Source organism: Marmota marmota, unplaced genomic scaffold, assembly GCF_001458135.2.
Source record: "Marmota marmota marmota unplaced genomic scaffold, marMar, whole genome shotgun sequence".
Classification (NCBI taxonomy): domain Eukaryota; kingdom Metazoa; phylum Chordata; class Mammalia; order Rodentia; family Sciuridae; genus Marmota; species Marmota marmota.
The window spans coordinates 20,609,736-20,630,147 of NW_025999842.1; the positions used below are offsets into that span (position 1 = coordinate 20,609,736).

Below are 20,412 nucleotides of genomic sequence, written 5' to 3' on the forward strand. Positions count from 1 at the left end.
GCATACACAAAAGGGTTCTTTATAAAGGCTTCAACCCTAAGCAATTCCACTTTCACAAACATTACACAGAACATAACATGCTTTCCTCAGGAGGTGCACACCCCACCACGTGATCAGACTGAAGGGCCACAACAGCAACCAGAAAGGATTATGGTTTCTAATAAGAATAGATTCAAAAGAGGCTGTTGCAGCTGCCCAATGGGTCGCACCCGCAGGTGGCACCCAGAGCTTAGCTCCTCACCCAGTGAAGTGGTCAGGACCAGGAGGGGTGCCCCACCAAGACCTGCAGCTTATGATTGGCTCTCTTGGCTTCCTGGAAGTTAAAGTCATATCCTCTTGGTCACTTAAGCCCCCTTTGTGGTTCAGGGAAAGAAACACTCTCTCAGAACTCTTAACTTTGATTGGAGACTCTGGTTAAAATTAAGAACTTCAAACCCTAGATCTGAAAAAGTGAAACAGATGTCCTGTTTTTTAACTATAAATGGCTCCAAACGTTGGATCCTGTCCTCTTTCTCTCTTTTTTCTTTCTGCTGCATTAAGTTTTATTTAATGCAGAGTTCGCTTAAAAGGTTAAGAGAAAGAAAAGAAAGCAAATACGGAGTGCGATGGAAGAACCTCTAAATCTTTTTCTAGAAAAGAACAAGAAAGCCTCTTCGGGAAGATGAAAGTGCTCGACCTGCCTCCTTCCAGCGAAGCCGGCACTTAGGGTTCAAACCCGAATGCCCAGATGATCCCAGTCTCTCCTAACCAGGCTGTGCCCACCACATGCTCTCTCTCAGAGACCAGAGTCCCCCGGAGTGGTCGAAGGGGTCTCAGGCTTGCACTCACGTGAGGACGTAGTTAACGCTGACAATGCAGTGTGGCCTGGACGAGCGGCTGTTGTGCACGATGGTCGCGTAACTCTGCACCCATACCCAGCCGCCGTGCTTTGCCAGGAACCTGTAGTACTTGGTGGTCACCTGCCCCTTCACCAGCACTGATGGAGAGACAGAGGCAAATTGTGGTGAATCAGCTTGACCCAGACTTGTCCCAAATGCCAGGTGGTAAGAGTGCGGACCCCCTGCGGGCCCTAATAACTGCGCCTGGCAGGAGGGAGAAACAACAGGCAAATTCCCAATTGATGGCCCTGTTAAATCGAATCAAGACCCCAGGTACTCTTTATAGGCATGCGAATGGGCGGATGTCTGCACCTTTAGCAATGGGGGGAACATATAAAGTTGGGAGTTTCCCTGAATTCACCTAACTATGGAAGGAAGAGTCCAGTCCGGGGAAATTAAGCTCAAACAAAACTATATGAAAAGCCGAGGTGTGAACTGGGAATTTATCTCAGTGATAGAGCACTTGCTTGCATAGCGAACTCAAGGTCCTGGGTTCAACCCTAAATATCAGAAAACTTCTGTAAGAGTCCATGCAGGTTAGGAAAGTTAACAGCCTCGGTTTTTGTTCACAACTTCAGTGATGTTTGCAGGTGGTGAAGCATAACAATAGAAGATATTTCGACTAGAAGTGCCCCTTTCACCACTGCTAGGACGGGTGTAAGGTAGAGAAACAAGATGAGGCCCAGTGTGCCAGCTGGCCCTCTCTGGGGCCTCACGCACCACCAGGGCCATTACCAGGATGAGGGTTTCCGTCAGTCGGTTTGCGTGTGCTTAGGTTCCCACTCCCTACCACCCTGGGGAGCCGCCAAGGTTGTTTGGGTGCAGAGCAGAGTGGTTCCTTACGCAGGTGGTGAGCGCAGCGCAGGTGGAAAGTGTCGCAGCCGTGCACGTGGTGGTACAAGGTCTTCTCAATCAGGTCCTGAGGTTCATACCCTGTCAGCTCCGCCACCCTGTGGAGAGGATTTCGGGTGGGATGAGTGCCCCGGTGCCCTCAACTCCCGACCAAACACAGTCTCAGACCTGGGTGCCCGCCCTCAGTTCGCAGAACCTGGTTAGTTGCCTCATCTGCAGAATGGGCTCATTCAGATCAAGGGAAATCTATCCCTGGCTAAGAAGGGTTGCCATTACACTAGAAACAGCCCTTTTTTGTCCTGCCCACCCACCTAGAGTCCAGAAAGATGAGCTTCATGTCCAGGCTGGCTCGAAACATGAACATGTTACTGTGCAGCTTGATCTCCGTGACAGCGCTAGGAGGCAGCGAGTGACCCACGGCCACAAGGCCCACATTCTGGTAACAGCCGTCAAAGGGGGACATGTCCAAGCTGTATTGGCGGATCTTCAGGTAGCCACTGCAGTGAATGACCTGTGGCAGAGTGGGAGGGCGGGAGACTCAGCCACACTCAGGAAGAGCCCCAGAAAGATGAGGAGGGGGTTGAAACATGTTGAAACTACTCAGCCAGAAACATTGTCTGGGCCACGCCCTTCTGGTAAGGGGTCCAAAGTTATAGGACTCTAAAGTGTCTCAAGAGAGTGACTGCAGGTCAAACTGAACTCACATGGGAGCTTGTAAAAATGAAGATGCCTAGACCTCCACCAACCCTAGCGTCTTAGGATGTTCAATCGCATTCAACCTGAGAACCACAGCTTTGAGCTAAAGCTCTGATTCTTAACCTCTTTGGAGGTCAAAATCTGGCGCTAGGCTTAAACTCCTAGGAATCCACCAAGGGTTACCCACCACTTCAGAGGTTTTCAGGATTCTTCAGACCCATCTCTGAGAGGCCCCGTGGCTGTGGAGTGCTAGGTCAGTCAGACCTAGTCTTTAAGCTTCATCCCCAGTAGTTCATACAGCTGGGTGACTAATAGAGCATCTGGACCCGCTGCTCTTTGAAACAAACGTACTACGTGCAGCTCACGCAGGAGCGGTCCCTGATGTGGAAATGACTCTCAGACGCTGCAGATCCCTTGTGTCCCGCCCCATCCAAAGACACCCATCCACTGTTGGGTGTCAATCTTTCACCTCAGCCACTTACCTTGTAGCCGCCGCAGGTGAGGCCAGCGTTCCGCTTGGCTAAGACACACTTCATCCTCAGGAAGAAGGAGCGCTCAATCTCATACTCTGAGAGAGAGAGGAGCAGAGGGAAGATCAGGACATGAGACATGCGACTGGGCGGTTCCAGCCACGACAAACTTGGGAAAACCCACAAGCTGACCGCCATGGGCTTAAGCATCGCAGACACGTGTCTGCCTTACCCTGTACAAAGTGAGAGTGGTAGGGTTGGTGGGCGGTGAGCACTGCGGTCATCTCGTCGTGGTCGGCAGGATGGATGTATTCATAAATGCTGTTTCCGGTCAGCTCTACCTGTAAAGACGGGAGTATCATCGTCTGTGCAGTAGCAGAATGTCCCATGAAGAAGCTGAAAACTTGGTGGTGGAGGGGGTCTGTTGGACCATGAAAACAGGAGCCAGCAATTGGCCCTGAGTTCTGATTTCATTTCTGCCCCTTGCTACCTATTGCATTCTATGTACACCTCAGCTTCCTTATCTGTGAGATAATTACAATAACTAGTAGTAGTTGTTGTTGTACTAGTAGTAGTAACAGCAGCTCTGGTAAAGATAAGCATATAATCTCTTCCCACAGTATCTGGCTTATTGTAAAACCTCAAAAAAGTAGCAATTGTTTGGGCTTTGGGTGGAAGCTAATGGATAAGGGAAGTCTAGGAATGAGAAGATTGAGACCTGTTTAATGAATCCCTCCATCAGCTGAGAAGTCTCTATCCCAGAAATGCAGACATAAAAGGATTGGAGAAGCCCCACCCCTCCTGCTTCCAACGCTGGCTGTAAACACTGCAGGCTGGAAGTGTAGACCACTCACCTACCTGAGAAAGACCCAGGTGAACTGAGGCTGTCTCTGATATGTACATGATCTTCCCATCTGGGGCCACCACAAAGATGAAGCCATCCAGGGTCTGGGGAGGCAGAAATAGAGTGAATGGAGAGGCCTCTGGGCCATCTGTTGAAATGCAGGGGTTGGGGAAGGCAAAAGTTAGAAATATTCAGACAGAAATGCAGAGAGATAGAGAGAGACTGTTGGGAAACAGGACATAGAACCAGTCACAAGAGCCCCCTCTTTTTTTTTTTTTTTTTCATTCATTCCAATTTTGTAAGCATCTGAAGCATGTACCACACTAGAAGAGATCCAGAGGAAGTTGTGGACGATGTTCATGCCCCATAGGCTCAGGATTTATACCAAAGTGGACAAAGAAAACATGTTTGTAATAGACATGCACAAAAATTCTGGAGGTAAATCACAGAATAGATTAGGTTCTTGGGGTGATAGTCACTGAAAGAACCAGAGGTTTTCTGTGTCAGGCTTGAAGGGCTCTGAGGGACATTGTTATAACATGAAAAGAATAATAGCAGGGTTTGGGAAAAATCCAGTCCCTACTGAACTGGTCAACATGGACGAACCGACAGTCTGAAATCTATAGAGAAAATAAAGCTGGCCAATGGCACAGAGTATAGGAAAGGGGGATTTAGGAGATGAGAGAAGAGGAGTCAAAGATGCCTTATAGGAGTCGATGTTTGAGCAGAACTTTGGAAAGGAAGGTTGGGCTAGAGAAGGGAGGAAGAGCATCCTAGGCAGAAGGAAAAATGTGGCAAAGGCAGGGACTTTGTGGGAGGATGAATCAGATGTATTCTGAAGTGACGTGTTTGGTGTACTACAGGTGGAGCTGAAGAAGTACACCCACAATGAATTTTTGAAATTTAGAATGTCAATTTGAGGAATCTGAAGTTGTTCTTATAGGCATTAGGATTCCAACAGAGGTTTCTAAGCAGGAAAATAACACACTTAGATGTATTATTTTAATCTTGGAAATGACTACAGAAGGAAGGAAGGAATGGGGGTGAAGAGATCGGAGCAGATAGCTGCAGCAGAGATGGGTGAAGTCTGAAACTGAGTGATCAAAAAAGAAATGAAGAAAGATGAGAGTCTAATTTAAAGATGATGCTGGCTGTGAACTTCATGCTAATTGATGGCAGAAAGAGAGTTCCGGTTGACTTTCAGGTTTAAGTAAGGACATTAAGTAAGACTGAAATTTGGAGAAACAGTGAATTTTGTACAAGCAGAAGTTTGGGCCAGAGGGCTGGGATTGTGGCCCAGCGGTTGATCCTGGGTTGGATCCTCAGCACCATATAAAAATAAATGAATAAAGGTATTGTGTCCAACTACAACTAAAAAAATAAATAAATATTTTTTTTAAAAAAAGAAGTTTGGGCCAGAGCAATATGCATTTTTGTCTTGGAGATGCTTCAGGGACATTACAATTTCCACTTAAATGTGTCTAGTTGTTAGTAGGAAATAAAGGTCTAGAATTCAGGAGGGGCTCTAGATCTGGATAAAATAGGCAGGGCCATGTGGAGAGAAGAGTTGAAGCAGTGGTGTTGATTAAAATCACCCAGGAGGCTGTGGAGCATTGAGAGAAGAAACAGCTAGAACCTTCTGAAAACTACATCATTTGTGAAACAGACAGTGGTGGGGAAATCAAAGAGGAGCAGTCAGAGAGGGAGAGAAATCTGGGAAATCAAGCTACTACAGACATTGTAGAAAAAAGGAGAATGTTACGTCTTCAGTGTCACCTCCTTAAAGGTATTTGCCCAAATGTCACCTTCTTAGTCCTGCTTCAATCATCTCCATTTTAAACTGTGACCCTAAAACAGAGCCCTCCTCTCATTTTTCTCCACAGCACCTGTCACCTGGTACATATGCAGTACACCTGTGTGGGTTTCTAAGGCTCCTCTTAGAATGTAAAGTCTATGACGAAAGGGCTTTCTGAAGACATACAATTGACTCTCCTATTTTTTTTAATTTTTTGTAGTTGTAGATGGACAGAATGCCTTTATTTTGTCTATTTTTATGTGGTGCTGAAGATAGAACCCAGTGCCTCACACATGCTAGGCAAGCGCTCTGCTGCTGAGCTATAGCCCCAGCCCTGACCCTCCTATTTTGTAGGATGAACAAGTTGAGAGAGGATAAAAAAAAGGGGGGGGGCATCTAATTCTTAATATCAAAATGTGGTGGGGCCTTTGTAGAGCCTAAAGGGTAGAAGAGCTGACAGACTGCAGGGATGTTGGAGCAAATGGGGAAGGGAGTGAGCCACTGAAATGGAACGGAAGTCAATCCTACCAGAAGTTTGGGGTAAAAAACAAAAAAAGAGGAGAGATTGGGCAAGAGCTAGAAGGGGTGAAGGATTGTTTGGGGGTTTCATTATCTTGTTTATATTGCCAGAAGAGATTGGCTGGGATTCTGATACTAAAGTTTGTTTCTATGTCTTCCCAGGGCTCGGTGAGGCGTGGGGCCACTCAAGTAGGACTAGCCCCCTGGACAACGTTGGCCGCGAACTGGGCTNAGAGACATCTGATGAAAGGTGTTGAAATAAAGGGGATTACAGCACCTTTTCTAGATCAATTCAAAAGTATGGAAGCCAGGCCAGCGAAGAAAAGCTCATACCCTTTCTTTGTTCAGTGCAACTAAAATCTCTTGTTTCCTGATGAAAAAGAGTATGAGTACTAGTGGAACATGAAGGCTGTGGGACCCTTCGGAGAGATTGCTGTTCATTCGGGTCCTGGAGGAAGAATTGCCGGCTTCCCTTAAACTTCTTAGGTTCCAAGCTACCACTCCCAGTGGACTTGAATAATAATAAAGAGGGTGTGGGGTAGGGGACAAGTGTCAAACCTAAAAATGCCATCGGGAGTTTTATTATTTAAAATATTTGTTCTGCGACTTAAGCCGGCAACAGGCAATTTAAAACAGTGTGCACTGCAAACAACAATGTAATGGGCACCTCACATTGGTTAAACTCATTACCTGGGGGTGTGTATGTGTGTAACCCAGAGCCTGGGCTGGCCTGGGGCGAGGGGGAGCCTGGGAACTACAAGGAAGTTGCAGACCCAGCTGGAATCGCAACGTGTAGGTTAAAGCACAGACAGGCATTTCTACCAGATTCCTTTTATTTCCTTCGAAAATCCTTCATTTCAGATGGTTCTGCAGCTCTGTCTTGGCGGCTTGGGCCCTGGGCTTCCAGTACCAGTAACGGAAAGATGACAAAAGAAGCCCCCCCTGCCTTGGTCTCAGCACCCTGATGGAGACTTGCCGGGCTATTTTCCAAACCCAAAGCCTTGGTTGCCACTTTGCCTCCCTCTCAGCCTGGCGAGGCGCCATTCGCCCATCCTCACCCAGTTAAGAGCTTTAGTTCTAACTCTGGAGATGCTGTTAGGCTGAGAGAGCCATGCTCAGAATGGATTTTTAAATTTTATTTTTTTAGTTAGTTTTTAAGAAAGCGGAGGCCCATCCAGGTAACCGGGACCTCGAAGGATGTGAGCCACTGGGAGACACGTGTCCGTACCTGGAGTAGATGGGAGCCCAGTTCGCGGCCAACGTTGTCCAGGGGGCTAGTCCGACTTGAGTGGCCCCACGCCTCACCGAGCCCTGGGAAGACATAGAAACAAACTTTAGTATCAGAATCCCAGCCCGAGTGTCAGTTTGGGACTAGTTCGCATTTTTTGTGGTTTGTTACACATTAGCGCAAGAGGAAGAACCCCCTGATATTATTTCCCAGTCAACCCCACCCAACCTGCACAGTTGGGAAGAGGTTATGCCAGAGTACAAATTTTGGCCCCTCCCTGGGTTTCCTAGCAGAAGTCAGCCTCTGGCCTGAGGGAACCGGGTTTCTCAGCTAGGACCTGCTCTCCTGGAGTGCTCTCCTGGCAGGACCTCAAGGGACCTCTGCACTAGAGAAGCCCCGGACATCACACACTGGCGATAACTTTTGCGTAGGTTCACTAGTTTGTTTAAGGAGACGAGGGACACTCATTTCTCGCCCAGAGTTTTCATCATCGTCCTTATCAAGAGCCGGAGAATGTCCCCCCACATAGGGAACCTCTGACCCCAAAGTGGCCCGAAAAAACTGGCCAGGTTCATCTGGTCCCTGGCGTCCTTTCTGATTGGCTGCGGGACTTTCTAGACATTCTCCTCCCCTGGATCTGACTTTAATCCCCTTCGAAAAAATCCTTTAGCTTTCGGTTGACTTTCAGTCTGACGCTTACCAGCATCCCTTCGAAATCCTTCATCTTCGTTTTCCCTCGGAGCCCCAGCTTTACACACCCTAGTCCTGTCCCGCTCCGCCTCCAAAAGGGGGAGGGGGACTTTCCTGAAGTCGGTTACTTTGAGGTGCTAACAATTTCTTAGCAATATTTTCGTTGCATTCTTGACATAGAAAGTAATTTCGTTCTCTACTTGTCAGGTACCATCTCCTATTAACAAAGACAGTCCATTCATCTCCTCTATGTTACCACGTTAAGATCTTTGGAGGCTTTGCCAGTTTTTATGGTGATGCCTAAAACAGCAAACCTTGAAGACTCTCATGGTTGATTTTTTTAAAAATTAATAGTCTACCATATTACCTGTGTACAGAAAAAAATAAAAAGGCAGAAGAAACTTGGGCAGAGCTATGTTAAATGTGTTATAGATAATATCTCTATCGGGCTGCTTGTGGAATTATATCAACTAGATAGTGAAGTCCTTTCATTCTTACATCATTGTACAAGGTTTAACATGACATGGTTTTTTGGTGGTGGTGGTGGTTTTTTTTTTTTTTTTAGATGACCTTCTTCATTAGGAGCACATAGGTAAAACACACAATGACAAAAACACTCTAAATGTGGCGCTGGGAAGAATCTTTCACAACAAAACAAAGAGTTAGGTTTTTTTTTTTTTTTTTTTTAAGGTGTTGGCCAGGAGCTGCTTCCTAAGCAAGCGATCAAAATCCTGGCAACGAGTAACACTGAACGCCCCTTAAGCTCAAATAGGGTCTTTCTGGGTGTTTGCACATCTAAATAAATCTAACGATTTCCCCACCGCTCTGTAAACACTGATGTTCCCTGCCTGCGACTGGACTCCTCTCTCTCCCTCGTGCAGATTGACCCCTCCTGACTTTTTAGCCCGCCCCAACTTCCCTCCCCAGAGTGACTCCACTGTCCTGGTTTCTTTCCTTCTTCTGGACCATTCCCGGAGGTCCCCGTCACAGTCACCTGTAAACATCCCTTCGTGTTGTCTCCTTCCCATTCGCTCCTCAGGATTCAACCAATCTATTCTCCTTGATATCTGGCACGACATTTTCTTTTCTTTTAAATCTCTGTTCAGACATTCCTACCCAGAAGAAGAGTCAGAACGAGTTGACTGCGGAGGCTAACAGGGTAAAGGAAAAGGACTCTGCAGAGAGTGCCCGGGACGCAGGTGTCGCCGCCCGTGAGCGCCCTTGGACCTGAGAAGTCCTGAAACCCCTTGCGCAAGCGGAGGGCGGACACTCCTGCACTTTACCGGTGGATTGAGTCTTCCTTGTGTGGGGAGACCGACTCGAAGCCCCCAGAAGTGTTGGAAACCTGTGCGTGGGGCCAACAAACGTCTTCAATGTAAAATTTTGTTGGTCTCCAGGAGCGCCTACCCTACCCAAATGATCTGAAGATTTCCCGGGCTGGGCTGTTGGGGGTGGGGGTGGGGGAATACTGGTTTAGGACTCGCGGCGCCAGCCTCGACTGTTTCTTGTGTCGGGTTACGGCCTTATTATTATGCTCCTACGAGGGAAAATAAGACTTCCCAAAGGTTAATAAACCTAGCCCATCCGGGTGCGGGTTAACAGAGGCCTCCCTCCCCCTCCCTTATCCACTCTTCCACCCACCCCCACCACCTTTTTAAGGAATCTTTTGCTTTCACGGAGCATTGCCTTCTCTTTTTGTTTCCCGTCGAAATCTCCGTCACACGGTTGAGTCTGGGTTAATGTTTTATAAGGAACTGACTACCCTCGTCTACCTGTCGGTCTTCCCTGACGTAATACCAGGACTGAACTCGCCCTTTGGGGTGCAGAGGACACTTCCCCAAGCCCGCATCAAGGGTCCTCCTTTCCAAAAGTCTCGAAGTGGGCCAGAGACCCCTCTCCCTGGACCCCCTCGCCTCTTGCCTTCAGCGCGCGTTCCGGCACCCAATTTCAGTTGGCGAGGGAGTAAGCTGAGATTTCGTTTCTGCACTTGACCTACCGCAGAAAATTCGCAAATCCTTTGATTGTCTGTTTAAAATGAGGAGGAAACCAGCTCCCTTTGCGGCGGGATTACAGTGGGAACAAGATCTAAAGATTCTCTTGTAATTCGGTGAGGCCGAGGGAACAGGGTTTTGCAAAGGAGAAAAGGAGCTCTGTGAGGGAGGCGATAACTAAATCGGGTTTTAGACAAAAGGATTTTCCCCAGCTAAAGTGGCCGAAGACAAAGGAAAACATAATCTATTTTGGAAGATTTCCAAGATATGCCACATTAACCTTAGCAGATAAATTTTGCTTCTCCCAGGCCCCCCTCTTTCCTTAAAGTCTGGTTTATCATATTTACATAAGTAGCATTAGAAGGGATGTACCTATTATGGATCTAAAGGGCTAGCTCACATTTCATGTGAAAACCCCGGTAAGTTTCACTGTTGCTTTACCCTTGGTGCGCGGTTGAGCCATTTCCATTTAAATACCCCCTGACCCAAGGATTACCTCAATGGACTGACTGCATGGGTTTTGTAATTTCCTGAAAATGAGATTTCGATTTATAAAACAAGAAACCAATTAGTAACCAAATGAGGCGAAGTAGATCCACTAAAATTGACCTAATCCCACAGGCACCATTTAGGCCCGTTCTTGGCGAATGAATGATGAGCCTCAGTCTAGCTGAGCCCAAAGCATCATCCAGCTGTGTTATTGCAAGCAGCAAAAATAAATTGATCGAGGTTTTCCTTCCGAATGAATTTCATACTCTTGACAAAATACAGATTACAGACCCTGCATCATTGCCGCCTTCACTGTGACAGGAAGAGGTGGAAGAAAAGAGCTTGTTCTTTCTTTTATTCTGTACATACTATACTGCCACAGAAAGGCCTCCTCCTTGTAGTTGTTCCCGGGACCACTATCTACTCCATGGATCAAGATATGCCTTTTAGGCAATGAGGGGATAAATGCATAAACTAGAGACGCTGTCCCTCCATTTGACCACAACCTAGAGACTGGGGCTGGAAAGGCCCTGGAAGGCACAACTCCTAATTTTTAGTCCCAAGTCATTTGTCCAAGCTACCTGGGTCAACCGCGGCGGAGGGTGAGGGGGAGAAGGTTGGACCAGGGAGGAAATCCCAAAGCCTGTTTATCCTGCAGAGCCTGTGCATCATTACTGAACGCAAATCCTAGCATTCCTCCGCTAGAGGTACCAAGCGACCTTGGTGTTGGGGTTCCCCGCGCCTCCGCGGCTGGACTCTCTGGGGAACAGAGACGGAGAACGGACACTTCCCATCGAGACAGAACTCCTGGATCAGTCCTTGGGCAGAAGGTCGATTTGGGAACGGACGTGCACCCTCTCCCTCAGCTCTAGCGCAGGGGCCCTTCTAAGCCACCCGCCCAGTGTGGCAGTGCTCCCTAGGGCGTCGATGACCGTGCCCTGCCAGGCCTTGTCTTGCACCAGTTCCCCGGGACCCCACAATGTGCGACTACCCTCTGTCTGCAATCCGTGTGCCCTGCCTTCCTCTGCCTGCCGCTCAGGGGCCAGAGACGCTCTGCGGCTGCGCCTGAGAAGCCACTAATGTTACTGTAAATGTGGGATGAAGCCGGATGGTCACAGAGCTGACCCTTTCTGCGCCCTTGTCATGCTCCATTCCGCCTCCGAGTTTAGGCTTTCCTTTCGGGACTGAGCCTGCCAGCCGACACGTCTGAGCCGGCTGCTAATGAACAAAAAACTGCAAAAAACGAAGGAAGGGGAGGGTTCGACAAGATTCAGACTAAAACTGGGTATAAATACCTGGGGAGTGTCCTGCATGGTGGCTGAAAAATGTCAAGCGGAGTCGCCCAAGTCTTTGGGCCTTTGAGAGCGGCCGGACTTGGCGATGCCACTTCCCTAGAGGCCCGCTCCTGCAAGGCAGAGCCGCAAAGGACAGAAGAATTCCACTTCGATTCTACTTGAGCTGAGATCCTCTACAAGTGCACGGAATCTTCCCTCCCGGAACCGGACAGATTGGACATAATTTCTATTTCAGATCTAGACAACCGCCAGTCATTGAGGCTGTGCCCGGGCAGCAAGAAAGGGTGGCGGGCACACAGGAGCACTCTGAGCGCTACGCAGGGCCTCTGCCCCAGACACCCGGCGGAGACATTCCGGGCTACCCGTACACCTGACCCGGCACAGGGAATGGGGCGACTGTTTAGAGTCCCAGCGCTGGGCCACTGCAGAGAGAATGGGACTCACTATGCCAACTTAATTGGCCTTGGGCCTTCAGACCTTGACACACGCGAAGATGTAGTAGCTGTCCCTAGCCTAGCCTGAGCCATAAAGACACAGTAGTCGCCTACTGTGTGGGGGTACCTGAGGAGGAAAGTTTGTTTCATTGTGGACATTGTTTTAGTATTCTCAGAAGAGCAGGACCATTCCTAAATAATTGGGGTTCCTCTTCCTCACATAAAATTTAAATTTTCGAGGATCAAAGACTGGCAATGAATAACCCACTAAAATCATTAATATTATAAGAGTCTGAACCTCTTTTTTTTTTTTTTTTTTTTTAGAAATTCCTAGACCTATAGAGAAATGCAGCAAGAATCCGTGGCTTTGTATTCTGTGTCACCATTTGTCAGGAAAAGTTTCAAGCTGCCGGGATTCCCTAGAACTGAAAAACAACTCTTGTAGAAATCAGGTTTTTTACTCTGTAAGTTTAGTATTGTTTTAGCTTCAAGTACATGATCATACCTTATTTGAAATTATCACTATAGCTTCTGATACCTGTTTTTTATATTTTTTTCATGTTATTATTTTTTGGTAGTGATCTGTCTCCTTAAGAAAAAAAAAAGGTGTTCCCCCACCACCACCCCAGTGGCTAGACCTACAATTTCTAGCAAATAAATTTGCCTTGCAAATGCTGTGCACAAAATTTAGTTCTTCACATTTTAAGTCAACATCAAAACTAGAATCAAACGGAGAAAATCAGTGTAGAGCATAAACTGTGCTTAAAGGCTTTTAAATGAGAAAAACTTCTGTAAGAAAATAAACATGGAAACTTAATGCTCAATCATTTCCTTGAGCAGCAAGAAAAACAGTCTTAAATCACCGATGCACATGGGAAATGGGAGCCTCTTTCTTTTCTTCAGTTCTCTGCTTCAAAAAATATAATACAATTAGGGATTCAATCTAGAGATGAATATTATAGAAAGGGTCTGTGGAGGTTTGCTTATTCATCCTCTCTTTCCTGAACACTCACTAATTTCAATTGTGATTATTTTTATTTTCTAAAGAGGTTTTGACAACGAAATGGCAGGGCAATATTACCTAGACTGAACAGCTATAGACTTGAAAACATATCTGATTCCTTCAAAGTTCATTCCACATACCACTATGCCCAGTAAAATTGCATTATAGATGGATAATTAATATGTATTTCTTTTTAGTTGAATTTGTCCTATTTAGCACACAAACAAGGTCAAGACATCTCTTTTTTTATCCTGTCTTTCCAGCTTCGATAGCACCTAATTTATATATTTCTACATGCCTCAATCTTTCCTTTTCTAGACTATTTAGAAAAGATTATTATCAGTCAGAAGATATGTGCTTTTAATGATTTCACAATAATGTTATCAGAATTTCTTTTTTACTTTTTTTTTTTACTATTAAATCTCAAATTCAACATAGGAATCTAATGCTTATTCTTAATTATTTGGGATATCCATATCCCATCCTCTTTTCTCTATCATTTCCCCCTCTATCATTTCTCTACTCAGGTAAAATAAGTTTAAAAGCTGAAATATGCCACCAGATAAAAGCTAATAGACTCTTGAGTGAAAAACTACACTTAGCAGGGAAGATTGGAAAGGAAATGACCTATATTTTAATTATTTTTCTCCTTTAAAAAATAAGTATGGGGAAATTTTATTTGTTCATTTAATTTAATTTTGAGCAGCAAGAAAAACAGTCTTAAATCACCGACGCACGTGGGAAATGGGAGCCTCTTTCTTTTCTTCAGTTCTCTGCTTCAAAAAATATAATACAATTAGGGATTTCAATCTAGAGATGAATATTATAGAAAGGGTCTGTGCATTGTAGGGTAATATAGATGAATTGTGATATGAACAAAAAAACCCAAATTTTACAATATCATTATGCCTATAGCTATGTCACCAGATTTATAATTATTTGAGAGTGTCTTACAAAAATCCATGTGTAATGGGATATTTACCATGGTAAAATAACTATCCCTAAAACAAAATTTATTGAGGGTCTACTATGTGCTAGAATGGTTTCAAGACTGATATAAGAAGGATGAATTTAATCTTCAAATTCCATTTAGTCTCACTAAAGAAGACTACAACCATCTGGATATGGAGATGCAAGTCAGTGATCCCAGGGACTCAGAGGCTGAGGAAGGAGGATCACAAGTTCCAGGATGGGGACTGGGGTATAGGTCAGTGGTAAACCTACCACTGTGTTCAGTCACCAGTACAAAAAAAAAAAAAAAGAAAAAGAAAAAAAGAAAAGCTACAACCATATAAAGATGAAAAGGTTTCCTTCACTGCCTTGGACCTCAGTCTTGTCCTCCCAGCTTCTCTGAGGCAAGGGAGAACCCAAATTGGGCACCCCCTGCAGGTTGTGCCAAATTCTAAGGCTTTTCACTATTTCATTCCTTTGAAAGCTGATATGTTGTTGTTGTTATTTATTGTTGTTTTTCTTTTTTAATATTTTGAAGGGCCGCATTTGAGTTTTTGAAGCTCATGCACTCTCAGAATTAAAACCTCATCCCTAGGAGCCAGCTGTTCCTATGACCCTGTCTTAACTCATCGGGTGGAGGCTGTGGGTGAGTTATGAGCTCAACAGTAGCTGGAGAAATAAATGATGTGCCCAGAGTTCACACATCGTCCATCCCCTCCTCCCCATAAACTCACACTCACCCATAGAAGGGAGAGGTGGGAGGGGCCGGGCCGGGACTCTGGAGGAAGTGAGGGGGGTTGGCTGAAGAAAGCACAATTGCCCTTTAAAGTAGCCAGAGGGGACTGGCCTTGCCACCAAAGGTATTCCAGCGGGAGACTTCGCCCGTGTTCTCTTAAAAAAAAAATAAAAATAAAATAAATAACGAGAAGTTGCCTATGAGAATTTACTTTTTGTCCCTCCTATTTACTTATAACGTGATTTATAATTTGTGGAGGTAGGACTTAATTAAACAAGAAAGCTTGCTCTCTTACAAAACAAAAACAGTCACCAAAAACAGCCCCGAGCTCCTTCTGGCGGAGCTTGCCCCTGCCCGGGGTCTGTACCAAGCAGGCTAGCGTCCCTGGCCCACACGATTCCCTGGGCTCTCAGTGCCCGCCTGATGCCTGCCCGGGAACGCCGACCCGCTATTCTTCTCCTCCTGCGATTACTCGCAGCCCCACAAGCAGCACCATATGCTGCTTCTGATCAAACAGCGAGCGACATTGGCATCGATAATTGACGAGACCGGCTAGAAATCACGCAGAAAGGGAACCCACTGAGACCGCAGGGGCTGACAAATCACTGCTAATAATCCTGTTAGGAACTGCGCGGCTAGCGGAGTTCGCAATAGCTTTATTTTTATAAAGTAGGCGCTGACAGTATAAAAGACAACAAGATCTCTTTTTAAAACAGAAGACAGTGTGGTATAACGATAAGTTTCCCATCAGCAATTCTCAGCACAGTTTGAATGGGAAATGTGGTTTTTAGCATAAAGTTCCTCCCTCTTTTTAATTTTTTTTTCTTTTAAAAAACTTTACAGTTACTTAAAGCTTTGATTCCCCTCCTCCTGTGGTTTCCAGGGTCAAATGAGGAGAACTGTTCAAGGAACCACGTTAAGAGGAACGGACCATGTAGTTTGAGGGTAGAATTGAACTATAATTTGGAAGTTTTCCTGTAGGGTCCCTGACTAATTTGACGCATATTTTTGCAAGCTTTTGCATCAAGATCAAGCAAAGTGAAACTCCAAACCCAATAATGACTATTTCCTTGCCCACCACTATTTCTTTAAAACAACAAATGCCAAACATTCAAAATAATGATTCAACATAAACTTTCAGAGGTCAAATAAGAAGTTTTGTTTGTAAATTAACAGGGTTTTTTTTCTGCTAGATTTTTGTTTGCTTGACTAGTAATCTCTCCTTTACATTTTCAAATCTTCCTCTTCTAGTAAAAACATATGTAAAATATTTTGTATACCTTTTTTAATTTGAGTAAATGGGTAAATGGAAGAGAGAAGTGTCCTTTCCCTAGTGAGTATAAACAGTTTTTTACAGCACAGTGTTATATGAAGGCTGCTCTGCCTCACACAGTGAATGTTGATGAACTAAATATAAGTTTTAAATTATGTCAACGACTCAACTATTCTAATTTCCCAGCCTTATAAAACAATTTTTCCCAGGATCCATTTGCCAACCTGCCACCCAGAAGATATTTTCTAAGTGGGCTAGCCATCTTAGTTCAATCTGATGTATTTTGAAACTAGATTAGTATCTTACAGATAATGTAAAGGCCAGAGTTGCAAATCACCAAGTCCCAGAATTAGTTTCCTAATTTGAGAATATCTTGAAAATGCAGAATAAATTTACTATAGGCAGCCAAGAGACTGGGTAAATTCAGGATGTATTTGTATGAATATACCTCCTCACTTGCAGAACCATAGACATATAGAGGAATTATTATCTGATTTAGTTACATGTAAGTAGATCTATCCATATCTAGCAAATATGCAGAATCTAGCAGTGTTCCTGCTTTCTACTGGATACAATTCAAACAAGTGGAATAAAAAAGAAAGTCATGTTTGGATTAGTAGTACTTTCAATTGAGCTCAGTATCTGAAGTGTTGACAAAAGCACTGTTGGGCTGCTTCCCAACCAAACACATCTGATGGACTGAACAGAAAGTATTAATGGGGAAGTAGAGGGAACTAGGAAAAGGAAAAGCAACCTTGAGTTTATCGAGGAGCTGAATCAAGTAGTTAGGCTAAAATTCCCTTTGCATAAAATACAAATGTAGTAAATATGGGTGTACCTCCCTCACTGGGGTAGGCTCATTGTCTGGCAAGTTCCTACCCCCTTTGCTTTGAAATTCCTTCAGCAAAGTCACTTACCTTCTGGGAACACCACTCTCATTTTGAGATAGCTGGTCGTGAGTCTGATTATGGATGCTTTGTCCAGCTGCGAGGTGATAGCTGAGGGCAAAGGCAGTAATTTAGCCAGTTCATAAAACTCACTGTTTTCCTTCTCCCTCCTAGTCCGGGCAGCATTTTTGGACTTCTCTTTCATTGTGTCTCGTTCCCCCTTTCTTCTTACAACGTGAGCTCCACAGATTCATCCAAAACCAAAAATTAACTTTCAATTAGATATCATACTTGGCAAAAACATAAGCCATACTTTAAATGAAGAGGCTGAAGTCTACACCAGGGAGTGTAGTGCTGGTAGTAAAAGGACAGCGCAGAGAACAGAAAATATTTTCTTTGAAAAAGTGTACAATAGGAAAGTTGCTGATCCACGGCAATTTGGGCAATCCTGAGGTTCCTAGGTCTCAAATGCTGTCGGGGCAACCGAGGAACCAGCCTTTTCTTCTATTCAGCGCTGCGAACCCCGTTCCTTGGAAAATCGGCATAATAATCCCCGACGTTTGCTCTTCAGTCCTATCGCATCCGAGGCGACTCTGGGACCCTTTATGCAGAACACGAATCCCAGGTAACTCTTTCAGACCACTGCGAAGACAACAGCATCAGAGCATAAGAGATCTGTGGCTCCACCGTCACACCCTTGCCCCGATTCCGAAAAACCGCTGTGAAAGGGCCTCGGCGCGCCTCAGCTTTCCTAGCCAGGATCAGTAATTTTTGATTGTTTTTTAAGATACAAAGAAAGGAGCAGCGAGACTGAGCACCCAGCAAATAACGCTCGCGTTCCCTCACCCATGTCAGCCACGTTCTCCAGCCCACTGGGAACCTGCCCAAAAAACAAAATACATATTTTTGAAGACCCTCAGAAGATCTTCAGCCTTGGGTCTCTGCACTGGCGCCCAGGCCAGGCACACATCCCAGGAAAGCAGGTTTCCGCAAATCAGAATTCCTCCACAGCTCTGCGGACAAACGCCTTTCAGGCCCGACCTTGGCAAATCTGGAGCTCGGTTACCTCTCTAACGTGGGTCTCAAGTCTGAGGGTTTCTCAAAAAGTAGCACTTACTCATCAAGCCCCTCGGGGCTCAAGAAGGGAAGAGACCCAGGACTCTCCCTGCCCAGCAGGGGCGGTAACACTCGGGGTACCGGAGCGCCAGGTTAACAGGTGGCACACTCACCGACAGCCCCTTCGCAGGCGCTGGGGGGGAGGGAGGCGTCCCAGCCTAACCTCCCCAGCCGCAGAACTGTGACGCCGCTGGGCGGGCGTAGGGTGTCTTCTGCTTTACCTACCTTCAGTCCTTGAGGGCTGCAAAGGGTGCGAAGACGCCCACCTCTTAATTGTACTCATGCCTACGGTCCAACTAAACAACTCTGCCGGCCTCTCCGCTTCCCACTAGCAGAGAGGTGCACAGCATTCCCTGGCTCCTTTCACTTGATCATGAATTGGGGGTGGGGTACGTGACAGAAGTAGGAGGATGCCGGCTTTGGGACGGAAGAGGTGGTTTAAGAATCCTCCTCCTCGGTAGTTGCTACAAAGCCTGTATTATTCCTAATTGGAAGCCGAAAGCGCCCCCCCAGTAACTTCTTTACAGCTTACGGGGCTTAGCTTCAACTTCACTCCCGGGCTCCCTTTCTCCCACCCTCTCTCAATGCCACTCACAAGTCTTTCCGCCTCCTATTGGCCGGATGCGCCCCGCGGCGCGGCGTTCATTGGCCAATCTAGCTGAGTGACGAGAGAACGCCCCGCACCGCCCCCACGCGCCGCAGGTCTGGGCTCCCAGTCCTACCACCCGCGTGGCCACCGGGAACCTAATGAGACCGGGGCGCAGAGGTCGGAGTTGCCAAGCTTCCACGGTAGTTCCGGGCCTCTGGGGCCTGCTGGGTGTTGTGCACGACCCGTGCTATCCCTGCTCCCTGGGGTCGGGTGTCTGAGCACTCAGCTTGACGCACCCGCGTAATGGTGCTGGGAGCGCTTGGAGGCTGTGTGCTGCAACCCCTAGGCAGCAGAGGTCAGGCGGGTAGGCTGAGGTTGCCGGCAGGCAAGACCATAGTAACCCGGACTGAGCAGTTTGCCCAAACGCTGACCCTACCGTGCGCCGATGTTTGGCTTTATTTTCTCTCACGTTTCTCTGAAACCAGAATGACACCGAATTCATCACCAGAGGAAATAAATACAATGCCTGTCTTTACTCCCAAAGAAGAGTGTCTTTTTCGAAATGCGTCGGATTTGTGGCTGATTTGCTCACTGTGGAAATCTCTGTTGGGGGAGTTTTTTCGTATGGCAAGCAGCGAATGGACACTAGGAGAAAGGAGGTTACATTTCAGGTCAAAATAGAGTTAGAAGTGATTGATAGATATCTCACAATAATCCATTATCTTTAATATCAGCCGACTCTTTTGTTGGGTTTTATTTCAAGAAATAAAAGCCCAACGTGAATATTCTTTACAGGAAGGATACAGTCTACAAAATTGAACTTAAAATGTCTACAATTCCCCATTAGGAGCTTTTTAAATGAACGCTCCCAAGTATTGTTGCTGACAAATTATGGTTTAGAGAGCCTCTAATTTGGATTGCCCTCTCTTTCTGTCATCTGAGAAAAGACAACAGATAGCAACAAGAAAAAAGTTAAGTTGCCCAAGACAATATCGCCGCTCACAAATCACTCCCTACCCTACCGATGTGATTCCTGGCTTGGTTTTGGTGCTGCTGGTGATCATGGTTCTGCTCCTAGAGATGTGTTTAGAGGCAGTTCTGTCATAAAAGTCAGAACACCAATAATGGTGCATTTATCCTCCCGTTTATGGCGCTACTTGCTGCTGAAAAAAAATACTCTAAAGAGGGGTGTTTGCCCTTCTACTGATATTTAGAACACCTTTAAGAGTGTTTATTTAAAAATACAGACATCTGCTATCTCCTTGCTGCCCAGTGGCATAAGCTCTAAGTTGACAGCAGCTTTCTGGGGTTATTTACACATCTGGGCAACACCTGGCAAGAGGAGGTCAAAGTTTGGGATAGACAGAAAAGGGGGAAAGAACTAAACAGATTTTGTGGGTGTTTCAAAACTGGAACCAGCTAATGGGCTCTAATCTAGAAGGAGGAGTCATTTCCCCAGTGGGTGTAGCCACTTAGAGACCTACTCTGGGCGGTACTGATCACCGAATGTTATACTGTAGTAAGAGATGGTTAGGAAGATTGAGATGCGATGTGGTCGCTTTTACATGAAATTCCAGAAAGATCAGATAAGGTCAAGTTAGCTACTACAGTAGCGGTATCGAGGGGAACCGGTTGGGAAGGATGCGGAGGGCGTGAAAGAATCTTTCCTAGCTCTC

At 45.9% G+C, this 20,412-nt stretch overlaps 1 protein-coding gene and 1 long non-coding RNA gene across 6 annotated transcripts in view; one reads left to right on the forward strand and one right to left on the reverse strand.

Moving 5' to 3' along the window:
* Positions 1 to 18,709, reverse strand: part of Sim1 (SIM bHLH transcription factor 1) — an 81,868-nt gene extending 63,159 nt beyond the window's left edge. For 3 of the 5 annotated variants that reach the window (XR_007351640.1, XR_007351582.1, XM_015498299.2), the window contains exons 1-9: positions 18,373 to 18,709; positions 17,062 to 17,673; positions 7,283 to 7,365; positions 3,755 to 3,844; positions 3,129 to 3,237; positions 2,909 to 2,994; positions 2,042 to 2,241; positions 1,722 to 1,828; positions 829 to 976 (exon numbers count right to left, since the gene is read on the reverse strand). Coding sequence is in view for 3 of the 5 variants with exons in the window: in XM_015498299.2 (XP_015353785.1) it covers positions 829 to 976; positions 1,722 to 1,828; positions 2,042 to 2,241; positions 2,909 to 2,994; positions 3,129 to 3,237; positions 3,755 to 3,844; positions 7,283 to 7,365; positions 17,062 to 17,236 (998 nt within the window). In the remaining 2 variants the exon portion in view is untranslated. Of the gene's footprint in view, positions 1 to 828; positions 977 to 1,721; positions 1,829 to 2,041; positions 2,242 to 2,908; positions 2,995 to 3,128; positions 3,238 to 3,754; positions 3,845 to 7,282; positions 7,366 to 17,061; positions 17,674 to 18,148 lie in introns of all 5 variants that reach the window. The other 2 variants (XM_048814170.1, XM_048814208.1) reach the window with 2 other exon arrangements.
* Positions 9,652 to 12,998, forward strand: LOC125620058. The gene is made up of 2 exons (XR_007351648.1): positions 9,652 to 9,934; positions 11,111 to 12,998. It is a non-coding gene; the product is annotated as an uncharacterized LOC125620058 (long non-coding RNA).
* Positions 18,710 to 20,412: the final 1,703 nt, after the last annotated feature.